The sequence below is a fragment of the Neolamprologus brichardi genome, chromosome 2, assembly GCF_056152115.1.
Source record: "Neolamprologus brichardi isolate AB-2024 chromosome 2, ASM5615211v1, whole genome shotgun sequence".
NCBI lineage: Eukaryota > Metazoa > Chordata > Actinopteri > Cichliformes > Cichlidae > Neolamprologus > Neolamprologus brichardi.
Genome location: NC_142105.1, coordinates 5,395,687 through 5,420,121, shown reverse-complemented (window position 1 = coordinate 5,420,121; position 24,435 = coordinate 5,395,687). Strand labels below are relative to the sequence as shown.

The window sequence follows — 24,435 nt, the reverse complement described above, 5'->3', positions numbered from 1 at the left end:
AACAAACAGCTGTTTATTAGGCAGGCTTACTGAACTACCTAAACTAAAACCTTTTTTCAAGCTTGCACATCAGCCTTTCTTTAAACTAGCCTTTCATGTTAGTCTATACATTTATTACTTAACAAGTGCACATCGATCCACATTTTGATCTTTCTTCGCTACACCAGACCACTACAACGACACACAGTATATTCAGAGTCACTGCAGGCGAGTCAGGGGTGTGCTGGTGCAGGTGAATGGAGGTGCATGTTTTCAGGCACTGACTGCATGGGTGAGAGGATCCTAACACCGTGTCTGCTGATGAATGCTGTTTGGACACGGTGTGTGAGAAAGTGAGAGAAGAAGAGCAGAATGCGTGGTGGCAGAGAAGTAGTGAGTCTAATCCAGTAAGTATGACTCATGCATGATGACATATTGCGGGTAAGAGGTGAGGGTCCCACTCCAAATCAAGACTTTCCAGATCAAATTTAATTTCCACTGACTTTTGGAATTTGGAGTGGGACCGGTGCTACTAGTGCTGTGGGGGTTGTATGCATCTCTGCTGACATGCAGGTTCACTGGTGTGGAGGGGGCAACCTGATAAATTAGTTTTTACCTGCCTTGGGGAGTCGGGCCCTGCCTGTTAACCCCCGTACACACACTGTCATGGTCTGGGAGTCTCTGGTGTATGCTGTGCCACTGGCTTCCTCAGAGCGACTAGTTTGGAAGACAAGGACTCACCCTCCTCTTCCTCTTCAGGCTCTTGCTCCTCGGCGGGTGAGCGAGTGCGGTGGAGGCCGCCTGCCCGGTGCTTGGCCCCCTGGTGGGCCTGGTGGGAGTCGGGCGACTGGGTGACCATGCGCGAGCGCTGCAGAGCTGTAGTGTAGTCTGGTGGCCGCCGGCCTGAGTGGGTCGCTGTGGACATGGGAACAGACTGGGCTGAGTGCTGTCCCTCAGCGAGGTCGGAGATGGTCAAGGCAGTGTAGCCGGGGGGAGTCGGGGGAGGCTCACGGTAACGGCCCTCTTTTCGGGCTGAGGGGATACAAGAGAGAGACTCGTGATGATGTGTGTTATGAAGCTTTTTTGGCAGCGACAGCAGACGATGACAGAAATCAAAAATGAAGGGAAAAAGAGGATGACATGCAACATTTAAAGATGCTGTCATTAAATGTCATCTCAAATCTGGACTGCTCTGCTGCACAGAAGAAAAACAATCCTTCGATAGGATTTTGGATCTATGCCCATTTCATTCTTTTTTTTTTTTGCCAAGAGTTTAATGAGAAGCAATCTGGGAACCCAACAGCTATCCTCTAATGATTTGGCCTGTGGGTTGACTGATATTTGGGCCCCATTCGGCTCAGCCAGTGAACATCGCGGCCTGGACCCGAGTCACTGTTCAGGAATGAACAACAAAACTGTGAAAAGCAAAATGCTAGCTGATGGATTCCAGATACATTTCCCTCTTGGTCTTTGCAGGGACAACCACAGCCTGCCCAAACATCATTGGTTAAAAGCAGCTGGATTACAAACTAAAGCCACAAAGACATTTGTTTGTTTAATCCAATGTTTCTCAAACTGTGGGGCAGGCCGCAACAATGAGACACTGAGCTGCTGCAGGATGAATGTTTCATATTTATATTAGGACATGCCCGGAAAAAAATCAGCACCACTGGAATCTGTACATTATTTTAGGTCTAAAATGTGTTATATAGCAGGTACGTGTAGGTTTCTTTGTGAGGTGCACAAACTCATGACTGTGAGGTAACAAAGACTTGAGAAAGTCACTGCAATCAAGTCAGTAAACAGTCCGACTCGTAATGGTGCAAAAAAACAAAAACTTAGCAGTTACTCACAAAGGCCGCCTTTATTTCCGACAGTGATGGGTGATGGAGATGGTCGTCCGAGCTGCTTTGCCTCCTCTGACCCGGTGGATGTGATGCTACTTGTTTCTGGGTCGGTGCTGACGTCCTTTCCTCCTCTCCTCTTTATGGTGCCGGTATCCCCCTCGGAGTCCTCCCCCCAGTATGCTGCTGAGGACGAGGAGGAGCTGGCAGATGCCCAGCTCCCCCTTGCCTGTGCTGCCCACAGTGCAGCTGATCCCCCTAATATGGCGTCTGGCCCGCCGGGAGGGAGCCCTCCAATGCCGCCTCCACTTCCACCACCACCAAAGGCCAAAGTTTCCCAACTACGTCCTTGCTGCATCGTCTGGATATTGTCGTGGGAGCCGGAGGAACAGGACGTCCAAGAACCGCGGCCGCTGTCTGCAGCGTCGAGGGAAACACGGTCTCCCTGATCCTGAGTCAGTTCCTCTGAACTGGGTGAGGAGAGTACTGTATGGCCGCCAGCATAAATGCCCCGACAGTCCTGCATTGATGAATATGACCTAGGATATGATGTTTAAAAAAAGAATAAAAGATGACGATGCTTCACCTCAGAAGGAAAAAAACAAAACAATGATTCACTTATCAAGTTCTCAGTAATCCTACCCAAGACTGTACTGATCGGGGTCAGTTGTGGCTCTTCGTTCCACCCTTGATCCTCCAATGTGAGAATCCCCGACTACTCCGGAGTGACGAAGTCTCCTCTCCTCCTGGGCCATGTCGAAAGAGGAGTTACTAACGAGACTGGAGCGAGAGGAGATCTCACTGTGACCAGAGTCTGAGTAGGTGTCTCCCATCCTGTTGTAACCTGGAGGAGCGAGGAAGAAGTGGAAGACGATACATTTATGTACTCGCAGTAGATCAGAATTTACCGTTTTTAAATCATAGTCATTGGTAAAAGTAGCGCGTGATTATGAGAAAAGCATTCAAATTCTAAGTGCTTATCTCTGTTTTTACACAACTTAAACCTGGCTGACTAAATTAAATCCATACAGTATCTGTTTTATAGTATAAATCAACTCTTATTCACGTATCATCTGTCAACTTTAATATCATATTGGTCTCTCATACTGTGAACAATGAGAGCCATCATGCAGTACATAGCGTTAGCCACTAGGTGGCAATTGTAGCTCACCATGACTGCAGTCTGGAGAGTGGTGTCAGAGGGAGGGAGGATTATTGGCTTACCCTTCTTGGGCGAGCTCTGGGGGGAGGTGGGAGGGGAGGAGAGCTGGGAGGAGGCATTGGACATGGTGTCCTCTGGCTGCCTCCGGTGTCTTTCGTTCCCCTCCTCTGAAAGAGCGAGGATCTTCTTCAGAGACTGCGGGGAACTGGTGCCTGTGGACATTTGCAAAAAGATGAGCAGAATTAACATGAGGAACGCTGCCAGTCCCCAAGGGTGCGGGGACGCTAAGCAGCATTGTCTGGGATTTATTTTTTTTTGCATTTGCTTATTGCCAGCCAGCCTCTTGGTGGCAGCACTGTCACAAAGAAGCTGAATCAGCCATTGTCTGCAAATAAAAAGATGAGGAGGACAAGGTAATAGGAGCATGTACAAGGACAAGGGAACAGGAGATCTATACAGAATGCTGTTCATGCAATCATGCAGCGTTACTGTATCCACCTGTACGGAAAACTAAACCAATTAAAAAATAAAAAGATTCAAATCCCAAGAATTTTACCTTCATAACTATCCAATGAATGTTCACAATCATAAAGCTTTATTCTAGAATAACACGTATCCTATTCTCTCAATGATGGGAGGGGGAAATACCATTAAACTCAAATCATACTTGAATACTGACGGTTATGTGTAATCTTCATCTTACCGAATGGTGGCAGATCCTTGACTTGCACTTTCTTTCGAGATGGGTAAAGGGCCACAGCGGGGACCTGGAGAGCCTGGTTTCCTTTGGCCAGCTGACCCCTTTGTTGACTCGCAGCTCTGGGCACAACTGGAGAAGTGTCTGGTCGTTTCCCACCTGCATTTTTGGGCACTGAGTAGTGGGAAATAAGTAAGTATTCTGTATAGATACACTTCAAGTTACATTTAATAGCTAAATGTGTTAAAAAGGGCTTAGAAGGAAGAAATTTGCTCTTAAGACTTTTGTATCGATCAAAACTGAGCTGCACGCCTCACAGAGTCTCTCTGACCACTACTCCCCAGTGCAATGACAACAAAGGAGGCATCAACAATGAGGAAACTAAGTAACTCAGATTTTTATTTCATGCCAGTGAGTCCTTGAGGATCTGCTTCTGAGCAGTGAAGTGTGTGTGAGGGTATGAGTATGTCTCGGGAGAATTGCGCTCAAGCTTCGATCTTTTATAACTTCATATTTTTCCCTATTAAATCCCAAAAACTGAAAGAAAGAAGAAAAACTGCAACAAACTCACATGTGCTAATGGAGGGTTCACACTGTAGGGAGAGTGTCTGAAGACTCTCCTCGTTCGTTTCCAGGCTGAGGTTGGACAGGTACTGTTTGACCTTCCTAGCCATCTGGGCGTCCTCGTAAAGCTTTTTGGCGTTTAGGAAGGAACTGCGTCGCACCCGCTTCTTGTGCCCACCTGTCTGTGTGACGTCAAGCACGGCGGCGTTGGCGCTACCCTGACTTAGCGACCTGCTTGTGCACATGAACACAGAGACGAACAGACGCACAAAGAAGAAGACAAAAAAAGGTGTGGCTTCAGACTGTAAATGACTCGATTTTGAAGTAAAACTGTATATTTGACACTATGAGGCGACATAGGGAGCGTGGTATTTAAAACTCGAACATGCAGAGACCAGCTTTAGTCATTTCTCCCAACTCCAAAACATTCCAGACATTCCAGACGGCAGAGGGAGAGGTTGAGCGATGACGGCTGCAGTCAAACAACAGGGCAGTAGAAAGAGGGGCTAGTGTAGTGCAGTCATAGTTTACATTTCTGTGGTTTGAGTCAGAGCTGGTAGTAGTAGTAGTAAAAGCATGTTTGTTTTGCACATGGTCTCAGCCAAACAGCACCCTGGCAGTCGCCTGTGGTGTTAGTCAATGAGAAGCCACATTTGTTCTCGATGGTGGAATTAAATTTATCACGTTTCAATAAAACATTTTCAAGCAGTACCTTATAACAACAACTAACCACATTTCAGAGATATTATTACGAGACAACAATCTCACAGCTGCAAGGCATGGATGTTGTATTTACGAGATTAAGGTGCTAATCGTGAGCTGCGGATGTCAAATTGCTTTCTTTTGTTTTTGAGTGAATGAAATGTAAATCTGCATGTTTCCCATTAAATGTTGGCTGTGCACAATGGTGTCCCATTTGACCACAAGAATGTAAAGCATGTTGCAGAGTATTTCAGTTCCAGAATCTCTGGCTGTTTGGAGCTTTGAGAAGCAGATCGACCATCAAAGACAGGCAAACCTTTGAAACAGAAGCTGCATGCATTATGTTGGGAAACAACATATCAGAAAAAGGTCACATTTGCTACTTGGAAGCTGGATATAATCCTTTTATTTGTCACGCGTGTGTTTATCTCATGTCGTAAACAGTATTCCAATTATTCCCATTATTTACTGATTCTCAAATAATTCACTATAACCTCATGTTGGCATATGTGACCTTTGTTCCACTGAATATTCATAGGTTAGCGTCAAGCAGAGTTAGAAGGATTTAACTCAAAACAGTTAATGAAAGCAAGGTTTCAGAGGGGAAGCACGCAAATCTGCAGGAAAAAAAAGGGTGCATGGTGCAGAGAGGGCAAAGGTTGTAGGGTCACCAAACTTACCCTAAACTTCTCCATTTCTTCTTCCTAGAGGGTGTGTGCCATGAGCAGAGAAGCATGGAGGGCAAAAGGTGGATGAGTTGAAAGAGAGAGAGGAGACAAAGCTTAGGACAGGAAAGACCACCAAGATCACCAAAGAGAAGCAATTTCACCAACAGACCCACATGAAAGTCAGCAGAAAGGAAATCAAATGGTAACACTCGACTAAGAGGAGACATCATTAGACAAAGAGACTTTCACAGAAGCACTGAGCACATCTTATGCCAACAATGTGTACAAGGAAACAGTTGCTAGACGAAGCAGTTGCCAAAGAGAACAGCTGCTTAAAGGAAAAGCGTGAGGCAGGAATTGGACTCGATCTACATGAACCGGCTAACCCCACAGAGCTGGTTAGTCAGCGTAGTGCCGGCTGGTCCTACAGGGAGAGTGAAGGGTCCTTAAGAATCTAAAGATCTGACTTCGTTTCCTAAATATCTTACCTTGTTCGGAACATAAGGGCTGGGTCCATGTTGACAGACGCCATGCGACCAACATGGCGAATTTCTTTGGCAATCATCCGCAGCTTTTCAAAGTTCACCAGGCCGTCCACTTTAGAGTCATTGCCTGAAAAAGCCAAAGAAAAAAAAGATCAATTAGAGAGTTTAAAAACTACAGCAAGTGACAGAGGACTATGGAGATAAATGTGGCTAACCGTGAAGCATTTTTACCCCTTGAAACAATTAGATTCTGTTTGTGGTTACTGCATTTATACAGCAAATCAACACAATTTGTTTTGAGATCACTGGTGCTCTGTACATAAAGAAGTTGGTCAGAGAGGTAAACTTAAAGTTATGGATAATTCCATGTATAGCAGATGATAGGAAAGCTAACTGCAAAATTAAAAGATCCAGACTGAAACCAAGAAGCAGTTACCTACTTATAGTTGGCTTTCACATTGAGAAAAGCTCACATGAAAAACAGTATTTCAATAACAATACACACTTTTTAAGATTAGAAATATATATAGTATATAAATGGGTTGTATGTGTGTGCATGCCTGGGTGTTCGACTTTGCAAAATGGATTGTTATTTAGGTTGCTTTTAAATGACAGGTGATAATGCAAAAGTGTTTGCCTGCAAACCGATAGTAAGGATAGTTTTTTGTTTTGTGTATGATTGAGCGCTAGTGTGCACTGCTCTTGAATCTGATGCAGTGCAGTGGTGATTAAACTCTGTGGGCCTGTGTGCATATTGGCAGTTTTTGAATAGATTTTGAGCTGGAAACGATCAGCAGTATCTGGCAACACTGACTCCTCTCAGAAAAATTGTGCAGAATCTGCAGCTGTGCGTGTTGTGTAGTGTCTAATATAGTAATGTTTACAGAGTGAAAGATCTGAGCTAAACAGATATAAAATAATGTAAAAACACTAGAGTAAATCTGCCACACAGGAACTTTTGAGGCAATCCATAATTATTTTATAAAGTCGGTCGTTTCATTTTGTTTTACCTTCATGTAGAAAGGTGAGGTCCTTCTTGATGACAGGGAACAGGGGGATGATTGGTGGCTGGAGGTTTTGATTGCTGAGGACATTCCTGTACTTGGCCATGTTTCTTGAAGGGTCGAAGAGGTCCTGCAGGTCCCCGAACAGTTTCTCATATTTGCTTGGCAACTTCTCCCACGTGCCTCTTAGTCTGGAGACTGGAGCCAGGTTCAGACCACTATAGGGAAAGCCGTGGCAGTCAATATATAATCAGTACAACAATTTGTACAGACATGACAACACAGAAGAACTTCTCTATATTAATTTGACTTAAAAATATGACGTAAAAGAAATCAGTTTATTGCACATTCATTGTCTCACCTGATGATTGCGAACATGGAGCTAAAGTTCTTGCACTCGCGACAGTGCAGGGCTATCTTGATGAAGTGCTTGATGATCTTCATGCGTTTTAGCTGGTTCGGTTCCCGCGTAACCTCAGTGGCCACCCAGAAGGTCTCGTGGTTAATTGCCTCCTCGAAGCGCTTGAGGCTGACGGAGCCAGTCTTTGAGCGCAGCTTGAAAAGGTCATCGATGTATTCGGTGGGCTCGATGGCGCAGAAAAGTTCAAAGGCCCGCATGGAGAGTTGCGTGGCCACCTCCACGGTGCTGAGCTGTAACAAAGAAATCTGTCCTTCTCGAAGGAGGTCCTGGGCATCCTCATCGGAACATAACGTCTCTGTCTCCATGTTGCTCTTTAAATAGTATCTGATGGAGGAAGATGGATTGCAAAATACTGGTTAAACATTTGCCATTTCTTCTCTCTGTATCTATGAGAATTTTCTGCTAGGACTGTAAAAAGCTTAGGATTTTTTAATGCTGTTGATAAAACAATGAGTTTTAATCCACTGGGATCTTGAAAAGATGAACTGAGGTCAATCACTCCATCCCAATTCATTCTTATTTGTCCTTTCTTTAACCCTTTAAGACCTACCATAGAACCAAGTTCGCCAGAGCTTATATTATATTTTTACATGCTGTGGAGCCATTTTTGGGAGCATTTCAAGTTGCTATACATCAATACAACCATTACAGCCTAAATTTTAATAATATGCATGCATTAAGTGCATAGTAATTACATAAATTGCAAAAAAGTGCAATAAACTACAAAAAACTTTGTTTTTTTAACATATATTTCTAGTTAGAGAACTTTAAGAGGCTTATCCCTCAAAACTGTAAATACAAAAAAGTTGCACAAAATAGTTTCCCACCACAGGAAATTTATTTTGAGTGTCTTCATAGTTTTATTTTTGAAATACACCAATTTCTATACACTGCAGGAAAAACGAAAATAAATATTATACTGCAAATTTGCAAAAAAACCAGCATATGCATCAAAATAAACTATTTCCAGCAGTGCAATATGAGTCCTAAGCATCCCAGAAATGACACAGAAAGTCATAAAGTCAAACATAACTTTTAAAAACACCAGTATAGGCTCATAAGGCCCTGATGGTAAAAAACTACATTTCCGCAAAATTATGTCACTTCCGGTTTTGGGCAGGTAATGGAGGACATGCGATAGTTCGTGCTGATGGGTTGTCGCTACCCGATCCGTACCGGAAACCCGATCCGTACCCCGCATGCGCGAAAGGTGTCTACTTCCGGTCGTAGCGTTTTACGATAGTTATGGGTCAGCGTATCAGTTAAGATGTTAAGAATAATAAGTATATCTTAAAATGTTTGCAATAATGAAGCATTTCAGTACAATGTAGACAAAAACGAAAAATAAAAAGATAGTTACGGATCGGGACTCCCCGATCCTTACTGCGCATGTGCAAAGTCGGACCGTACAAATCGGGTCTACCCGATCCGTACCGCGCATGTGCAGATGTTTTCTTCTTCTTCTGTTGGTTTAATGGCAGTTTACTCCCCAGTGTATGAGGATACTGCCACCTGCTGACCGAGCGAATGAACCCTATTGTAAACTGAATTGGCGTCATTACAAACGCGTGTTAAATTTGATTTAGTGATAGTCGAGTATGTTTATGCTTGTCTGTGTTGAGAGGATTGACTGGAATAGTGTTGATGATGTCCGCTATCACTGTCAATTGTCAGTAAACACTTAATCTGGCTGATGAATCTTCACGTGACACATTGCTAAATCAATATTATTAAGTCTGTAATAAGGCGCCATTCTTCTTATTTTACGGTGCTGTTGTTCAATTGGGGAACACTCTCTGTTGAGGAGAAAAGCATGAATTTGTTTGTATACGGACTATCCATTGTTTAAATGTCCCGGGCAGTCGAAAAGGAGGCAGAGCTGTTGAGAAATGCTAGGAGCTAACTGGGCGCTAACCGTATCGTTCGAATATATTGAATGTCGTAATGTTGGCAAAGAGAGGAAGTGACGTAAGATTTGCGCATGCGGGGTACCGATCGGGTTTCCGGTACGGATCGGGTAGTGACATGGATGTAGGAAGTGTTATGAACAGCTGATCGGATCGGCAAAGCGTGTTTCTGGAATATTATGTTTTTGTTGCTGCAAGTGCTTTTTATGCAGTTTTTGCAAAGCTATATGTGGAAGGAAACTGTGACCGAGGACAAGCTGATGGCATAAGATGTAAGTACAACTCCTCCGGTTTCATATGCAAAAAGAATTATTGCGCTAGCTTACGTGGTTGCAGTGCTACCGGGATTTAAAAATAGTTACGCAAAACGGAGCGTGCCCGCTCCGACTGGTTTTAAAGGGTTAATAAGGATGGTTTCTTGGATTTAAGATGTTTTGTCCTACTTAAACGGCAATAAAAACTATACTGCACATCACCATCCATGTAAAGGAGACAACCAAGGAATGGTGGAACTGGCCTTTTCAAACCCGTCTTTATTCCTACTCTTTACGTACTTTTGATGTTGCGGTTTGAACATCAAGATAAAGAAGTCATTACCTGCCGCTCAGCTGAATCCTGTCGGCTAGCTTAGAAAGCTGATCCGGTAACCGTCTCTGCTTGATGACGCCCTCAGGTGTGACAGACACCTCGCACAGCGAATAAGCCTCCGGTGCAGCAGTCAGGGCGAACTCCCTGATAGCCTGGGCCACCACTTCTTTAGCGGTTGTGTCCTTCCCGATCATAATATACCGAGACTGCTGGTCTGCCTTGAAGACTCGCAACACCTGGTCTGACATATCTGGAAGAGACAAACAATGGTATGTTACCATCATTCTCCTGAAACAGCTTGAATCCGATTAAGAAACAGTGATTGATTAACTGATTGACTGTCAAGCTTTATCAAGAGCTTATCACCAATCCCACGCCCGCAAAAGCCACACCAGCATCTTGCAGATCAGATAAATCTCCATGAAAACATATGAGCCCAGAGGAAATATAAAATTGCACTGCTGTTTTACTGAATTAGCTTTTTACTACTACGACTCCAGATTAAGCGACTGCACTCTAACAGATTAATGTCTATAAGTCTGACATAAAGGTTGAAAGCACTGCCAAAGATATGCTTTTTCCAAGAGAAGCAGAATCACAAGGAGAGACGATACTTACTCATTATCAATGGGACTGAAAGGATATAAACAACATAATGGACAGAAGTTAATATAAAGACCATCTTACTGTATTTTTCTTGTTTATTTTGTGCTATGCGTGAGCAGTGGAGGAACAACTGTTTAGGTAGCTATTTTATTATGTTTAGTCATCTGACGCTATTTGAGTGAGCGGTTCTTTGTTTGTTCCCCACAAATGACATAATGGCAGAGTATTGTTAAACATTCTAAATGTGTTGATGCCACAAACTTCCCGAGCTCCATGTAGCGGTTAAATACACACCAGGCTGGTTGTTGAAGTCGAGGATGCGGTGGTGTGACTGCAGGAGGTCTGGGTTTGACGACGAGAGGTTTCCGCTGACTGGCAGAGCTGGTGGGATCTGTTTGGACTGCTTCATTCCCACTATGCTGTCATCCTGTGATTGGCCCACGCAAACGTCGCTATGGAAACGAGAGGGCGAGCAGAGGGGAGTCTGTTATAGATAGCAGTTCTGTCAACAACAGGCAGAGGGCGATATTTGTGTTTGGAAGAGAAGGAGGATGGAAACACATTTGTGCAGTCCATATGATGTATTCCATGTTAATTATCCTGGAGTTTCACAGCAGTGAAAGCAAAGGTTATATATGACTCAGCTAAAAGACGTTTTCAATGGTGCCCTGTGGGAAATGGACACCTGCTCTCATTAGGAACTAAATTTATATGGACAAATACCTTTTCTTTCCCCTGCAGGGTTTACTCCCAGCTTATCTGCGGCATTTCAAAGTAATTCTGATCCAGCCTTGCATTTGCTTGGCAGACTGATAAAAATACAGGTGCACGTTGCATAATCGTTCAGAGCAACATGTCAAAGTGTCAGGAAAAATCAGAAACGAAGTTTTTGCATCTAATCAGCTCCAATCAGGAGGCTTTGATTTCCTATTGATATTAAAATCACAGAGTTCAGAGTCTACTGAATATAAATGCTGCACTAAATATTTATTTCTCACTGAAATCTAGACATGCAAAGCTGCTTTTATTGGTAATTAAGTCGTGACAGTTAAAAGTAATGAGGTCTTCTTACTTGTATGGTTTAGGGGGCAGGATGCTGGTGAGCGTCTTATCAAAGATTTTCTTCAGCTTGTTGCGTCCTCCCACTGTGTTGGTCTTTGCTTTCTTGCTGACCTTTTCCAGACTCATCACCTGCTCCACATCCACCGCCAGGTCGGGGATCGAGTAGCGACTGGCCTTCTTAATGTCCCCAATCTTTGGAAGGTGGGGCGCCCCGTTCTTTCGATCATGTTCCTCCTCACAGTCCAAATCATGGTCGTGTTCTGGCCTTGTTAGCAGCTCTTTAAACACTAGACAGGTGTGTAATGTAAAAGAAAGAAGAGTCATTAAAGACACTGTAGTATTCCTACATCTACTCTCAGATCTTAACCTTTTTATTAGTTTATCCACATGCTTTTTGTTCAGTAATAAGCTTTAACATTTGGACAAGTCAACAAAAAAAAAGTGATTGCTGTTGACATAACTATAACTCTCTCTCTCTAACCGTCATAGGATCACCAGTGATTTGGTGGATGTTGACAAGTTATCATAACTTATAATATGCTTTACCTAAAAGGTTTGTCTTCACAGTTATGGACAAATGGGTGTTGTTCTTCAGAATCTCATTGGCTTTGCTGAGCTGGACATTCTCAAAATTCTGTCCATTGACCTCCAAGATCTGCAGGGAAGACAGAGAAAGCCATCAGCACAATTTTAAGCAACTTACTGTACTAAAGGGTTATACAACTTATCGAGAACAGACTGAGGAAAAACAATAGAGCTGATGATGTCAGTAGCGTCCTGTTTTTCTAACCCATAAAGAAACACAAAAATTACGTTGTGGCTCCAAAACTGGGACCTTGACATTTTGCATTCTTTTGTTAACAACAAGAAGACAACGCTGCCAGCTCCTTGTTAGAAAAAGAATCATGTCTAAATTAGCACCTTATGCCTAATTATTAAAAATCCAACCTCCTGGTGTGTTTGATGATCATATCTGGCCCCTGGATTTAAAACACAAGAACATCATTTGACCACAAAGTGCCTTTTACATTCTGGCAGAACTCCAGCACAGGAAGTACTAAAACTCATCTGTTATCACCACATCAGGCCAATCTGCAGGTCGCGTTTTATCACTGCAAATATTAATCTCTGAACTATGCAGTTTAACTAGATAATAAAGAGGCCCTAAACTCCCAAGCTCATGCCTGTTCTACAGGATATAAATATCATCAACATATGGTTTTGACATTAACAGGACTCTTCCTTTTCATTTCCAAATAGCCCTGTCTTTGTCTTCATAACCTGACCATTGTACAGGTGCCGGATATTTGCATTTAAATGCGATCATCTAACTGAGCTGCCACTTCCTCTTTGGCAGAAGAGGAAGTCACCTTTAACCGTAATGGACATACAGGCCATTATCTGCTCTTGTGAGGCCAGTAAATGCTTACTTTAGTCAAACTACTCTTTTAGGATCAGGAGTGATTAGCGAGTTCACTACTGAGAAGATGATAAAAACCAATGAGATTAATACTAAAGCTCTGAAAGAGCAGGTACTGGGTGAATGATGACATTAACTACAGCTGTATAAAAAAGAAAGTATGAAGAATATGAGAGAGAGAGAATGTTTCCTTATGGATGTCAGTTTCTCTGCTTCCTTTTGAGGAAACAGCTGCAGGGGATGTTTGGAGTCAAGAGGGCTTAACTCACATCCAGACGCTCTCAAGATGGTTTCAAGGATTAAGGGACTTTGCTTAAAGCCCTAAGGACTGCAGAGTGTGAAAATAGTTGAGCAGTCAAGTTGTGAGGAAAAAAAAGCCAACACAGGGTGCCCACAGCTACTGGCAAGTTCAATTTGAGACTTTCAAAAGAGGCCTTTTAATGCTAGTTAGAGCAGAATGTAACACTAATTTCACAACAAAAATTTACTTCAACAGGAAAATTGAAGTGTTAGTCTGCACAGCTGTAGCCTACAGAGAAAAAGTGTTCTGCAGCTAAATGAGCTTTGAATAAAAACAGCACTACCAGGAAATGTTCTGCTCAAAATTTAAAGTGTATGATGTTGGTGACGTTAGAAGAGGGAGAGAACCAACTCACTTGATCTCCACGCTTAAGGCCAGCTTCTGCTGCTTTGCTTCCAGGCTCCACAGCATCGATGAAGATGCGGAAACCTTTCTCCTGACCTCCGAGAAGGCTGAATGCCAGTGGAGAGTCCCTGGACGGCTTGGTTAGTGTCACCAGCCGTGGCTTGGCTTTAGCAGCACATGCTATGTTTAACAGTCTTAGGTGCCCACACATTTTCTTACAGAAACACGATGAGGAAAATGAATTAGAAATCTGAATTAAACAGTTTTTCCACATGTTTTTATATTTTACACTTACTTCTTTTTCCAGATTGTTTTCAAACTCTTCCAGAAAGCGAGTCATGGCAGGGTCACCTTCAAAGTCATTGAAGTGATTGTTTACCCACAGCAAGACTACCCGTGTAACCTGGAGAGATCACATGATCGACATGCACACACTCAGTCATGTCCAAAGATTTCATGAGGAATGAGTGTAGAACTGTTTATATTCTAAACCTACTGACAACTAATTAAATACAAGTTCAAAAGTCAAGTATGTCTGAGGATTTTATGCATGTAAATCCAACATGTCTGAAGAACATTCAAGTCTTTCAGAATTCTGTGAAACAAGATAAATTTACACCACGTCTGTGAGTAAATGGACAAAGTCTGGCTGCCTAAAGTGTATCTGAACAGATATACCAGAGTCCTGCTGATCATACCTTGTCCCTGAGACTTGGGTCGTGGAACCACTCCAGGAGCTTCTTGCCCACGACCATGGGGCTTGAGAGGAAGGTCCTGTAGGTCAACAGGAAGTCCTCGATGTATGTAGGGTCCACCACTGAGTGCTCCTCTACGAGGTGCATGGTGAGACGCTCCGGTGTGCCCTGATGTTTAACAGAAAGACATTACAGGTGAGTGGCAGATCCTTAAGATGACTGCAACTGCAACTGAAATGCTAGCCTGCTTTACTCTATATGGAACCATGTACTAGATGGAACTCCTGCTTTATTAAAAAGCCTTAAAACTAGCATCAAGTACATACGGCTCACTGTGTTTACCGAGGTCATAAATCAAGTGTGAAATAAGGCCATCTTCTAATGGACTTCTTTTTTTGAGATTATGGGGTTTAAAGAAGCGTAGATTAATTGATTTTTAAAGGTTACCTTGATGACAATGTGCCCTTTCCTGGTGCCGGTGCGGTCGAGTTCACGGTGTTCCTTCACCATAACAATTTCTCCTTCCTCCTCAACCTTCTGCATGTTCTTCTCCACCTGGTTGAGGATGCAGCAGTAGTCCTGCTGGGCTATACACACAAACTGGACACAACAGAGAAACCCAAATTAGTGGGTGACTGAAAGAAACTTGTAAATTTACATTAATTATATACAAAGTGCTAGAACAACTTTAAGAACTATGTCTATCTCAATTGAAGGAGTTAAATTATGGAACAGACTAACAGAAGAAATAAAAGACAGTAGAAACATAAAACAGTTTAAAGTAAAATATAAAAACCTAATTTTAAATAAGTATAAGAATTAAGAAAATGGGGTTAACCCAGGACGGTAATGTGGCTGGTAATGGGGTTGTGGTTCTTTTTTGGGGTTTTTTGATTTGGTTTGTTTGTTTTTCCATAACTTGTGTATCTGCAAATATACACCTTCTGTATTTTTCATATGAAAGAAACTATACTGTGGTGGGGCTTGCTAATTTCTTGTTTTTGGTTTATGTATGTTTTGTTTTGCTTTTATTTCATATGTTGTTTGTTTAATTTAAGACTAAAAAAAAAAAAAATGAATGAGAGGTAAAACTTGAGGGGGTAGGGACAAATAAGTAAATACTTCTGCCTACTCCTTTTCAAACAAATAATGGAATGGTATTTTGTAATGATTGTGAAGGCACATGTTTGAAATGTTTGAAATAAAAATGAACTGAACTGAATATGTGCTTAATAGTATTCAAACGCAATAACTGGAAGATAAAGTGTTAAAGTAATATAACCTATAACATCTGATTGCATAGCAACCAAATGAATACATAAAAATAAGATAATGGGAACAATCTTTTACACCCCAGCCACCGACTTTAGCTCAGAGTTAGAAGAAAACCTTATGATCTTCCTCTTTTCATGAGCTGGCCTATCTTCTTTCATAATAGCTGCTCCACACGTTTAAAAGGAAGCTAATGCCTGCAGCAACTTTAGGTGTCACGAGTGCAAACACTTTCAGCACAAGTGGGTCACAGTGGGATTTAAAAACTGAACATGGCAGGGTTTGTACCCAAATGATGCAGAAGAAACTGACCTGTAAACCCAGGCAATACATTTGACCAACACCTCGAGCAGGAGTACTTAAAGCGAGGCTCTTACCTGGCAGTCGTCTACTTTGGTCTTCATGACACCTTTCATGTATTCTTTCTCCATGGTTGGTGACACCCCAAAACTATTTCCCATGCACAGGATTTCTGTCCGGCTGTCAGGGTACGTCACCTCCACCGAACCGTTCAGGATCACCGACCATGAGTCCAGCTGGAGCCATAAAACACAATCACAGAGGTCAGACCAAAAATAAATAAAGAAAAAGAAAGAAAACAAAACTAATACACTAACAGCTTCACACATCAGATTAACTTCAGTATAGTAACATTCCCAACAGCTGGTGTCCTTTAATGAGTCAAAGTTATTTATCAAAAAGAACCATATGTAGCAACTACAAGGGGATTGTTGCACTAACAGATGGTTTCTTATTTTCCTCAGAGGAATACAGAAAAAGCAAGAGGCTGTTGGTGCTGCCCAGGAAAAAAACAAGACTTAAGTAAGAAAAAAGGAGTTTCAAAGAGTATTAGTAGGGGCACATTTAGGTTTAATAACAATAATAATAATAAGATTTTCAGGATTTTCTGAAAAGCTGCCATTGTGGTTTCCTTAACCCTGACAGCAACAATGCACTCAATGAACCTTAAATTATTTATGACTGGACATTTGCTAATGTGGCTAGGCCTTAAAGGCATCCTATTGTATGGATGTATTACGGCGAAAAAAGCAAACTGCCACTGAAACAGCGTCCTGAACAGAGAGATGAAATAACTGAGGCCTGCTTTGGGCGCCTAAAGGATCCTAGAAAGACCCGCCGATAAGCAATGCCCACTATTCAAGTTTAATAGAGCAGAAAACAATATCAAATGGACGAAGAAAGATTCATTGGTGTGAAGAGGTGAGACTAAGGTTCAGTACCCACACACACACACGCACGCACACATATATGAATTAAATTTAACAATCACAAGACAGGATTTACGTGTGCACGAGTATGCACCAACACACACCTCTTCTCCATCATTGAGAACGATGGTGCCGGCGCGTTCGACCACAGCGAAAACCATGACAGCGCAGAGTTCCCTCCTCACTGACATGGTCATGTTGGCAAATGCTGGCAGTTGATGCATGAACTCCAGTAATTGCTCTGCGAGAGGAACAAAGGAGAGACAGCAGAGGAGTTTAGGAAAGGCATCAAAGAGACACTTGGAGGAGAGAAAGAGGGCGGGCAGCGTAGCGTGCACCTGGCGGGTCTGCACTGCCCTCAATCCAGCATCAAAATGGATCATCACCACAATTATATCAAGCCAACGGAGAAATCATTACGTGGACAAGACAAAGCCAAATATCAATTCTATTGATAAAAACTTTAAGGCAAGCAAGGAAAACTGCTGACAATTCACTCAACGACCTCTGTGCGACTTAAGGGAGTTATTGGAGACAACGAACCAGAAGTGAAATCATAGTGGGTGTGCTGTCAGGGAGGATCAGGCTTACAGCCAAATGTCCTCACACATCTCCATCCAGCCATGAACAGAGATGTACATCCTTCACAATGTGCTTTTAACAGATCTTTATGTGAATATTTTATTGTTAGCATAAAGTAATCAATTAAATTTGTCTTAATTAATTAACTTAAATAGTTTTGTGGTTCTTACAATATAACCCGGCAGAAACCCCCCCACATCTATACGCATAAACAAAAACAGGTTCCAAATGTCATATGACGGCTAGTATGACTGGCATTATGAAACAACAGATGAAAGAGGATGTAATATAGAATCATGTGGGAGAAAACCAAAAACAAAACATTTTCCCATGACTCCATGCAGGCCTGTGAAAAACTAAGCACACCCCATGAGTCAGTAGCTTGTAGAAGTGCTTTCAGCAGCAGGAACTTGAAGTCATCCTTTTCTGCATGACTACCAGTCTCTCAAGACATTGTGGAGGAATTTTGGCCCACTCTTCTTTACACCATTTCTTTAGTTCATCGAGGTTTGTTGGCTTCTGTTTATGCACAGCTCTCGTAGCCGAACCTAAGATGTGCTGCCATGCTTTTGTTGCAACGAGAGGTTTTCCCCTCGTAACAAACAAACCATACTTGTTAAGTCTTTTTGTATTTTCCTTATCACAAGTTTTCTTATGTTAACTGTGGCCTGCATAGTCTGAGATGCAGTGCTTGGGATTCATTTATAATTCTTCAAAGTTTCACTTAGCACATTCTGACCTTCGGGTGAATTTGCAGAGACGTTCATTCCTTGGAAAATTGTGTTGGTCGGTGTCCTCCAGACCACCAAACGACCCAAATTTCTGCTTTTCCAGAGGTGCTCACACTTGCTGATGATCAGTCAATCAAGTGCCTCTGATTAGCAGCACCTGGCTGCTAATTACACCTTTTTTTCCTGGACTCTCTACAGACCTTTGAAAATTTTTCTCACTACTGTAGACCAAAAAACTCTAAATTTTATGATGAAAACAATGAATTCTGAATTTGGTGCAAATGTATAGTTTCTCATTATTGAATATGTGATTGGATGCTAGATGCCCATGCTAGGTTTAATACAAGGTGCAGGACTTTCTGCAGCACGCCTACATTGATGCTCACAGAAAGAAAACACCCCTCTATACGCCATCTACCAACCAGCAGCAGTGTGGTGTACTGGTTGACCTGGGCTTGGCATGGCAACAGCGTCGTGTGAGAAGCTGCGGAAGCACTAAAAGTTTAATGCGCAGGGAGAGGTGAGGCGAGAGGATGTGCCAGCGTGACCTAGAAAAGCCTGCTGGCAAGGGGAGGGGGTACAGCAGGGAGATAAGTGAAGTGGGGGAGGGGCTGGCACTTGTTCTTACTCTCTCGCAGTCCACCAATGTATCATCCTCCCCAAGTCCACATCTGCCGCTAAGCTGAGTGTGCACACTTTTTTTTTTTAAAACAATGCCTATCATTTTTATTTGAGATGAATCGTAGCCTTAAGAGTTATGATACTGCAAGCCTGATGAGGCTTTGAGAATTACTCGAAAGCCTCGATCATGAGAGAAGCACAGACTTGAGATAAATGTAAATTTATGGCAACGATTTAAATAAGAAAGCAGGGAGTGGCTTTTTATAAAGCATAAATGAATCTAAAAATGGGACAATGGGGCTTCTGTTTAAATTGGTATTTTTCACACCATTCTCTAAAGACGTCTTCAAATATAGAACTCTCAGGCATGCACAAGAATAGGCAGGATATTTTTTCACAATAAACACTGCACGGTTGAATATTTACACTAGTGCTATTGAGCAGAATAGTCATGAAGAGCCAAGTAAATTCAATCCCTAGTTGGGTGCTCACCTATGTCATCGTCGGTCCTGTCCATGGGGTCCTTCTCCAGACAGTCCCGCACAATGTCCCGGCTCATGAGGGGGTCGGACGCTCGCTCGATGTCCTCTTCATCGTCGTCCTCCTCAGAGTCCACAGCGGTCTCTGGCAGGCCACTCAGGTCCATGTCACCTGGTTCGTTTTCTGTGGCCTAGAAAGAAACAACAGGTAAGCCATGAGTCGATGATAAACACGAGCAGGGACTCTGCGGCTCGGTGCAACATCAGCAATCCCGCCACCACGAGGCCAAACGCGTTCATCTATCCAGCTCCTTGTTCGAGTTCGAGAGTCTACTAGCGAGACACTGAAGGACCAACCTCCGTGCTCGTTACAGGGAAAGCTTTGAATTATCAGATAAAAGCTTGAAAAATAAATCCCCACCCATGTCAGCTGTCCAAACTGGGACAGAGTAAACATATTGCCAGTGAAATATTTTTTCCTTTTAAGCAGCGCATTCAACACACACATTGCAAGTCATTTTACAGTAAGAAAAAAAAAATCAGCTGTGACACAAAAAACAAATTCCTTTGTGCACATTTGACCCATTTCTTGAAACCGATAAGAGGTAATCAGTACAGTAGGAGAAAGACAGGCGTCAACACCGCATACAAAACAGTCTGCTATGCATAGTAACAAGCTAATTAACTCTCAACTTTCCTCCCCTCTTTTCTCCCCCACAGCAAACGCCACAGCCTGCCTCGCAGCCAGATCCTGTTCTTTGAAAGCGCAAGATGAAATATGTGCGAAGCCGTGAAAATGAACTAAGATGAGAAGCAGGCGTAATGCAATTACTTGTGCCTGAGCGATACCAGCGGAGTTCTTCTGCTATCATCAAAGAAAGTATTTCTAGAAATGACAGAGGGGCCAGATTGCCTGGTTCACACTCACACAACATGAAAACCATTTAAAGAGCAAGGCAAAGCAGTCGCAAAAAAGGCAACACAACATCGGCTCTGCTACCCCCCAACAGTGAACCCTCTTACCCAAATACGGTTCTCAATCTCAAACCTCTTAACAGAAAGAGAAGAATAGGTTGCCTTTGCAAACTGTCCGCAAAATCCCAGAGATAGACGCATCTTCATCTCCCAGACTGTCTGCTTCTAATTTTTTAATGCTCAGTCTCCCTGTGCTTGGTCTCTCTCACAAACCCTATGTCATTTCTCCTCAAACGCCATGTGCAAAGGGCTCTTTAATGATTCAGTGTCTGAATGGCCGTTTGGGCATCACCGGTCCACACCCTGGTGGGTGGAGCCTGCAAACACGATGAAAGTGAAGAGTCACAGATTAGGTATGGAGCAGAACACAGTACAGAGGAAAGAAAACCTAAATAAAATGAATGTAAACTCGTAACTGACAATGAAACTTCTTGCATAAAACTACAGAGGATCATGTGACCAGTCTACTTTAAAAACACTAGACTGGTTCACAACACTTAACAACCCACATAATGCAGCATTAGAAAGTCAAGGTTCTATACAACAATCAGTTCATAGCCAGCTGTCAAACATGTGTGTATTCTTTCATATTGCATTTAAAAACAGAGGGCCCGGCTGCCTCTGTGCTCATGCACGGCCCTTTTTTCATGCCATGCATGTATCAGAAATCCATAGATGTGCAGAAAGCATTCAGAATCAGTGGGCAAGTCAGGTGTTGTTAATATTTCATTAGGGCTATTCTTGGATCAATGCTTTTCAAAGTCCTTCTGAAGGACCAATTTCATGATTTATTCAGATACAAACAGTGCGCCATGTCGGCAGTGACGTGGGAATTACGTGGCGATAGCAGTGGAATAGCCTGGTGGTTCGACTATTCAGTGCTCCATCCACAATCTAGACTCCGGTATGCTCAGCAAAAATGTGTACAGTAAAATAATGTTTAACACAAGCATATTTCACCAACATCAACTTCACATGATCTCAAGTGTAAATTATGAAGTATCCTCTGATCCGTTTATTCAACACCAGCCCCAGCGAGCACTGCAAACATTCCTCGTTTCTGATGTTCTGCACATTTAAAATGTTTTTTTATTCTGAAACATGCAGGGTGTAACTTTATCTAATAATAAAAAAGCAATGTTGCATAAACCAACAGTCTTAGGAATCATGCTGTGCACTCATGGTTAGAATTTCAATGTTTTCTGTCCACATTAAAGGCATGTCTGCATGGTGTTCATTTTCTAAAGGTTTGTGATAAAAATGAGGAGAATCTTGTAGACTGGATAGCAAAAAAAGCCCAACACCTGCTTTATATAACAATTTCCACTTAAGCCTGGAAATGATTTGGAGAAGATAGAGAGCATAGAGTGCTCAAGAACTTCAACAGGAGCAGACAAAAAGAAAAATCCAAAAGCTTCAAAAGAGCTTCCGAACCACAGCTTCCCAAATCACAATCTGATGGAGCATCCATAGAATGTGTCTGTTCAAGCCTGATTGACAGACATCCCAGAAATTCAGAAGTGAGTAATCTCATGATTATCCTCTTGATTGACTGATGGATTGATTAAACCTTCTGCCTGTAAAGTGCCAGAAAATACAAGTTTCTTAAGCCAAAAGAGACAGGTTTAAATAGCCCGATGTGTCCAACTAACAGTCCAAATATAACAGTGAAATACAGAATAGAGCCAAACTTTGACTCGAAGGTATCTGAAGCATTTTGATTGTTGAAACGGTTAAAACAGAGGAAGCACGTATGAAGCATATAAGAGGTTCGTCATCGAAGCTAAGGAATTTAAATACAGTATTCTGAGCCAAAGTTACAAACAGCAGAGTAGAAGTTAAACCAAACATTATAGAGGCTGAATAAAAAACAAAACAAGAGAAAACAGAACAGTGTCTGTGATTCAGTGAGAGGAGAAAGAGACGGAGAGGGAAAAAAAAAATCAAGAGGCCGCCAAAGAGCTGCTAGCAGATGGTGCTAAGACCAGGATCACAGACTGGGGACAGTAGAGCCTGTTCAACCTGAGCCAGCCAGCCACAGCATGGTCAAAACATATACACACACACAGAGCTCCACAATAACACACCCCTCATATGCAATTAGACTGTTTGTATTCAGCATGCTGAATGAGTGCCCTGATGCACACCAACCACAGTCAGTCGAAGCAAACAGCACAGCCACAATCCTGCTTACAAACATAACACACATTTACAGACACACAGCAGGTGACAGAATTAGGAGCCAGTGGGGTGGGTGTGCTATGCTAAGCGGATTAGTTGCAGAGTTTGGGGCACGTCCACAATCAGTTGAGTGCACATACTTGAATTGGGTTTTAAGGGTTCAAATGTTTAACTTTGATTATGTTTTCATAACTACACCAGCAGAATTGAAAAAGCTTGGTGAGGGTGGGTGGATGGGGGTTGGATTGCAAGCAAACCAATCACTTTTGGTGCAGATCTTGATAACGTTATTTATAAACTGCTAAATTAAGCATTGGCCTTGATGAAGGATGGGCTGAGGGAGCCCATCCTTCATCAAGGCCAATGCTTAATTTAGCAGTTATACATATCTCAACACCACAAAACAAATTATGTGAGGCCTACACGTGCTAATATTTTAGCACAAAAATGCTCATCAAGTGCCGTCATTACACGAGACCGTATATCACAGCTTTGTGGGAGTCCTGTACTTCTGCTCTGAGGTGATGAAAGGCAGAGCTGGAGTCAGGATGTAGGCTGGACCACCTGCTTGCAGCCACCAGCCTGTCTGCTCATCCCCTGCTGCGTAGCAAAAGTCTCCCATTAGTGTCTTATAACATGTCTGGCAAAAAAGGCTTTAAATTCTTCCAAAGAAAATTAGTCCTCCTTAATGAGACTAATGCACATTCCCAGAGGTATAGTCATCATTTCACAAAAAGCATCATGCAAATCAATGTTTTTTCTCATTATTTACAATTCATCACAAGGTTATGTCGAAACAAACCAGCTCAACGAGTATTTGTTAATGGAAACTGCAGGAAAACACCTGATAAGTCTGCCTCGTCTAATGAGGTGAACAGAAAACTAGTCAGGTTAATACAAACACTGCAAAGCAGAGGAAACAAACTCAGTCCTGATCAGAGGGGAACAGCTACACTTTTAATGCTTAACAGTTGATGCATTATACATTTGGTTTATTATTACCACACAGACTGAATATAAAAGATGGACCTTGCCACTGTGATGAAGTCTCAAAGTGAAAATTTTGATCATTGTTATTTATGTTCACATCAGTGACTGAGAAACCACACACAATAAAACGACATGTTTCTACGGTAGTGGTTTGCCAATCACAGGTATGCCCAGCTTGATTTATTGTTTACTTTAGATGTAAAGTAATCCACAAAATGAACATGATACTGTATTAAATATGGTTTGAAACTGGAGCCTGAGAATTTTATCTGATTAACAAAATGCTAACCTAAGCCATAAATAAAGTGAAAAGTAGACTTTCATAGACTTTTATATAATCAGATTTCTCTTTGCAACAGTCATCACCCCAGCTGATCTTTGTAAAGAAGGCAAATATTAAACTTGTCCACTTTTGAGACATGGAAATTTCATCCATCTTATTTATTAAGTCTATGTGGCTGCAGTCAGGTAAGCTAACTGGCTGTAGCTTCATATTTATGGCATGCTCATGAGTGGTAGTGCTCTTCTTATCTAACTTTTGTCAGTAATTCCAAAAAGGCCCTAGCTAGACTGATAAATGTTTTAGCATCTTTACGATTTCCTCTTGCTCAGCTATGGCTGCATTAACTAGTTAAACTACCATGCACCTGCTTAGCTATCCAAGGGAGTCCAAGCTGGGGATCCAGCACCAGGGATGGGAGGACTTACCTGGTAAATGTCTGACAGGCTGCTGCTTCCAGAGTCGCTGGTGATACTACATCCTGAGTGGCTTGAGGAGACGTGGGTCACCTGTGGGTGTAAGCCGTCGGCCAGGTGAAGTCTGCTGAAGTCTGCGGGGAGCTGCACATACACACACAACATACACACAGATGGTCAGTATCTGCCAGCCCAGAAACCGCTATTGGTCATTCACACCAGCACTCGT

At 42.4% G+C, this 24,435-nt stretch overlaps 1 protein-coding gene across 8 annotated transcripts in view; it reads right to left on the bottom strand.

Annotated features, from left to right (window-relative positions):
* Nucleotides 1-24,435, bottom strand: part of rapgef2b (Rap guanine nucleotide exchange factor 2b) — a 108,308-nt gene that overhangs the window by 1,927 nt on the left and 81,946 nt on the right. For 4 of the 8 annotated variants that reach the window (XM_087846481.1, XM_087846487.1, XM_087846530.1 and 1 more), the window contains 22 exons: nt 24,219-24,350; nt 19,378-19,555; nt 17,056-17,192; nt 16,100-16,258; nt 14,898-15,050; nt 14,454-14,618; nt 14,051-14,158; nt 13,766-13,969; nt 12,236-12,344; nt 11,700-11,976; nt 10,922-11,079; nt 10,031-10,271; nt 7,467-7,850; nt 7,112-7,323; nt 6,105-6,228; nt 5,629-5,652; nt 4,254-4,477; nt 3,689-3,856; nt 3,048-3,197; nt 2,466-2,667; nt 1,833-2,362; nt 596-1,011 (listed from right to left, as the gene is read on the bottom strand). In XM_087846481.1, coding sequence (XP_087702607.1) covers nt 644-1,011; nt 1,833-2,362; nt 2,466-2,667; nt 3,048-3,197; nt 3,689-3,856; nt 4,254-4,477; nt 5,629-5,652; nt 6,105-6,228; nt 7,112-7,323; nt 7,467-7,850; nt 10,031-10,271; nt 10,922-11,079; nt 11,700-11,976; nt 12,236-12,344; nt 13,766-13,969; nt 14,051-14,158; nt 14,454-14,618; nt 14,898-15,050; nt 16,100-16,258; nt 17,056-17,192; nt 19,378-19,555; nt 24,219-24,350 — 4,407 coding nt within the window. In that variant the 3' untranslated portion in view covers nt 596-643. The remainder of the gene's footprint in view (nt 1-595; nt 1,012-1,832; nt 2,363-2,465; nt 2,668-3,047; nt 3,198-3,688; nt 3,857-4,253; nt 4,478-5,628; nt 5,653-6,104; nt 6,229-7,111; nt 7,324-7,466; nt 7,851-10,030; nt 10,272-10,921; nt 11,080-11,699; nt 11,977-12,235; nt 12,345-13,765; nt 13,970-14,050; nt 14,159-14,453; nt 14,619-14,897; nt 15,051-16,099; nt 16,259-17,055; nt 17,193-19,377; nt 19,556-24,218; nt 24,351-24,435) is intronic. The other 4 variants (XM_087846504.1, XM_087846513.1, XM_087846495.1 and 1 more) reach the window with 4 other exon arrangements.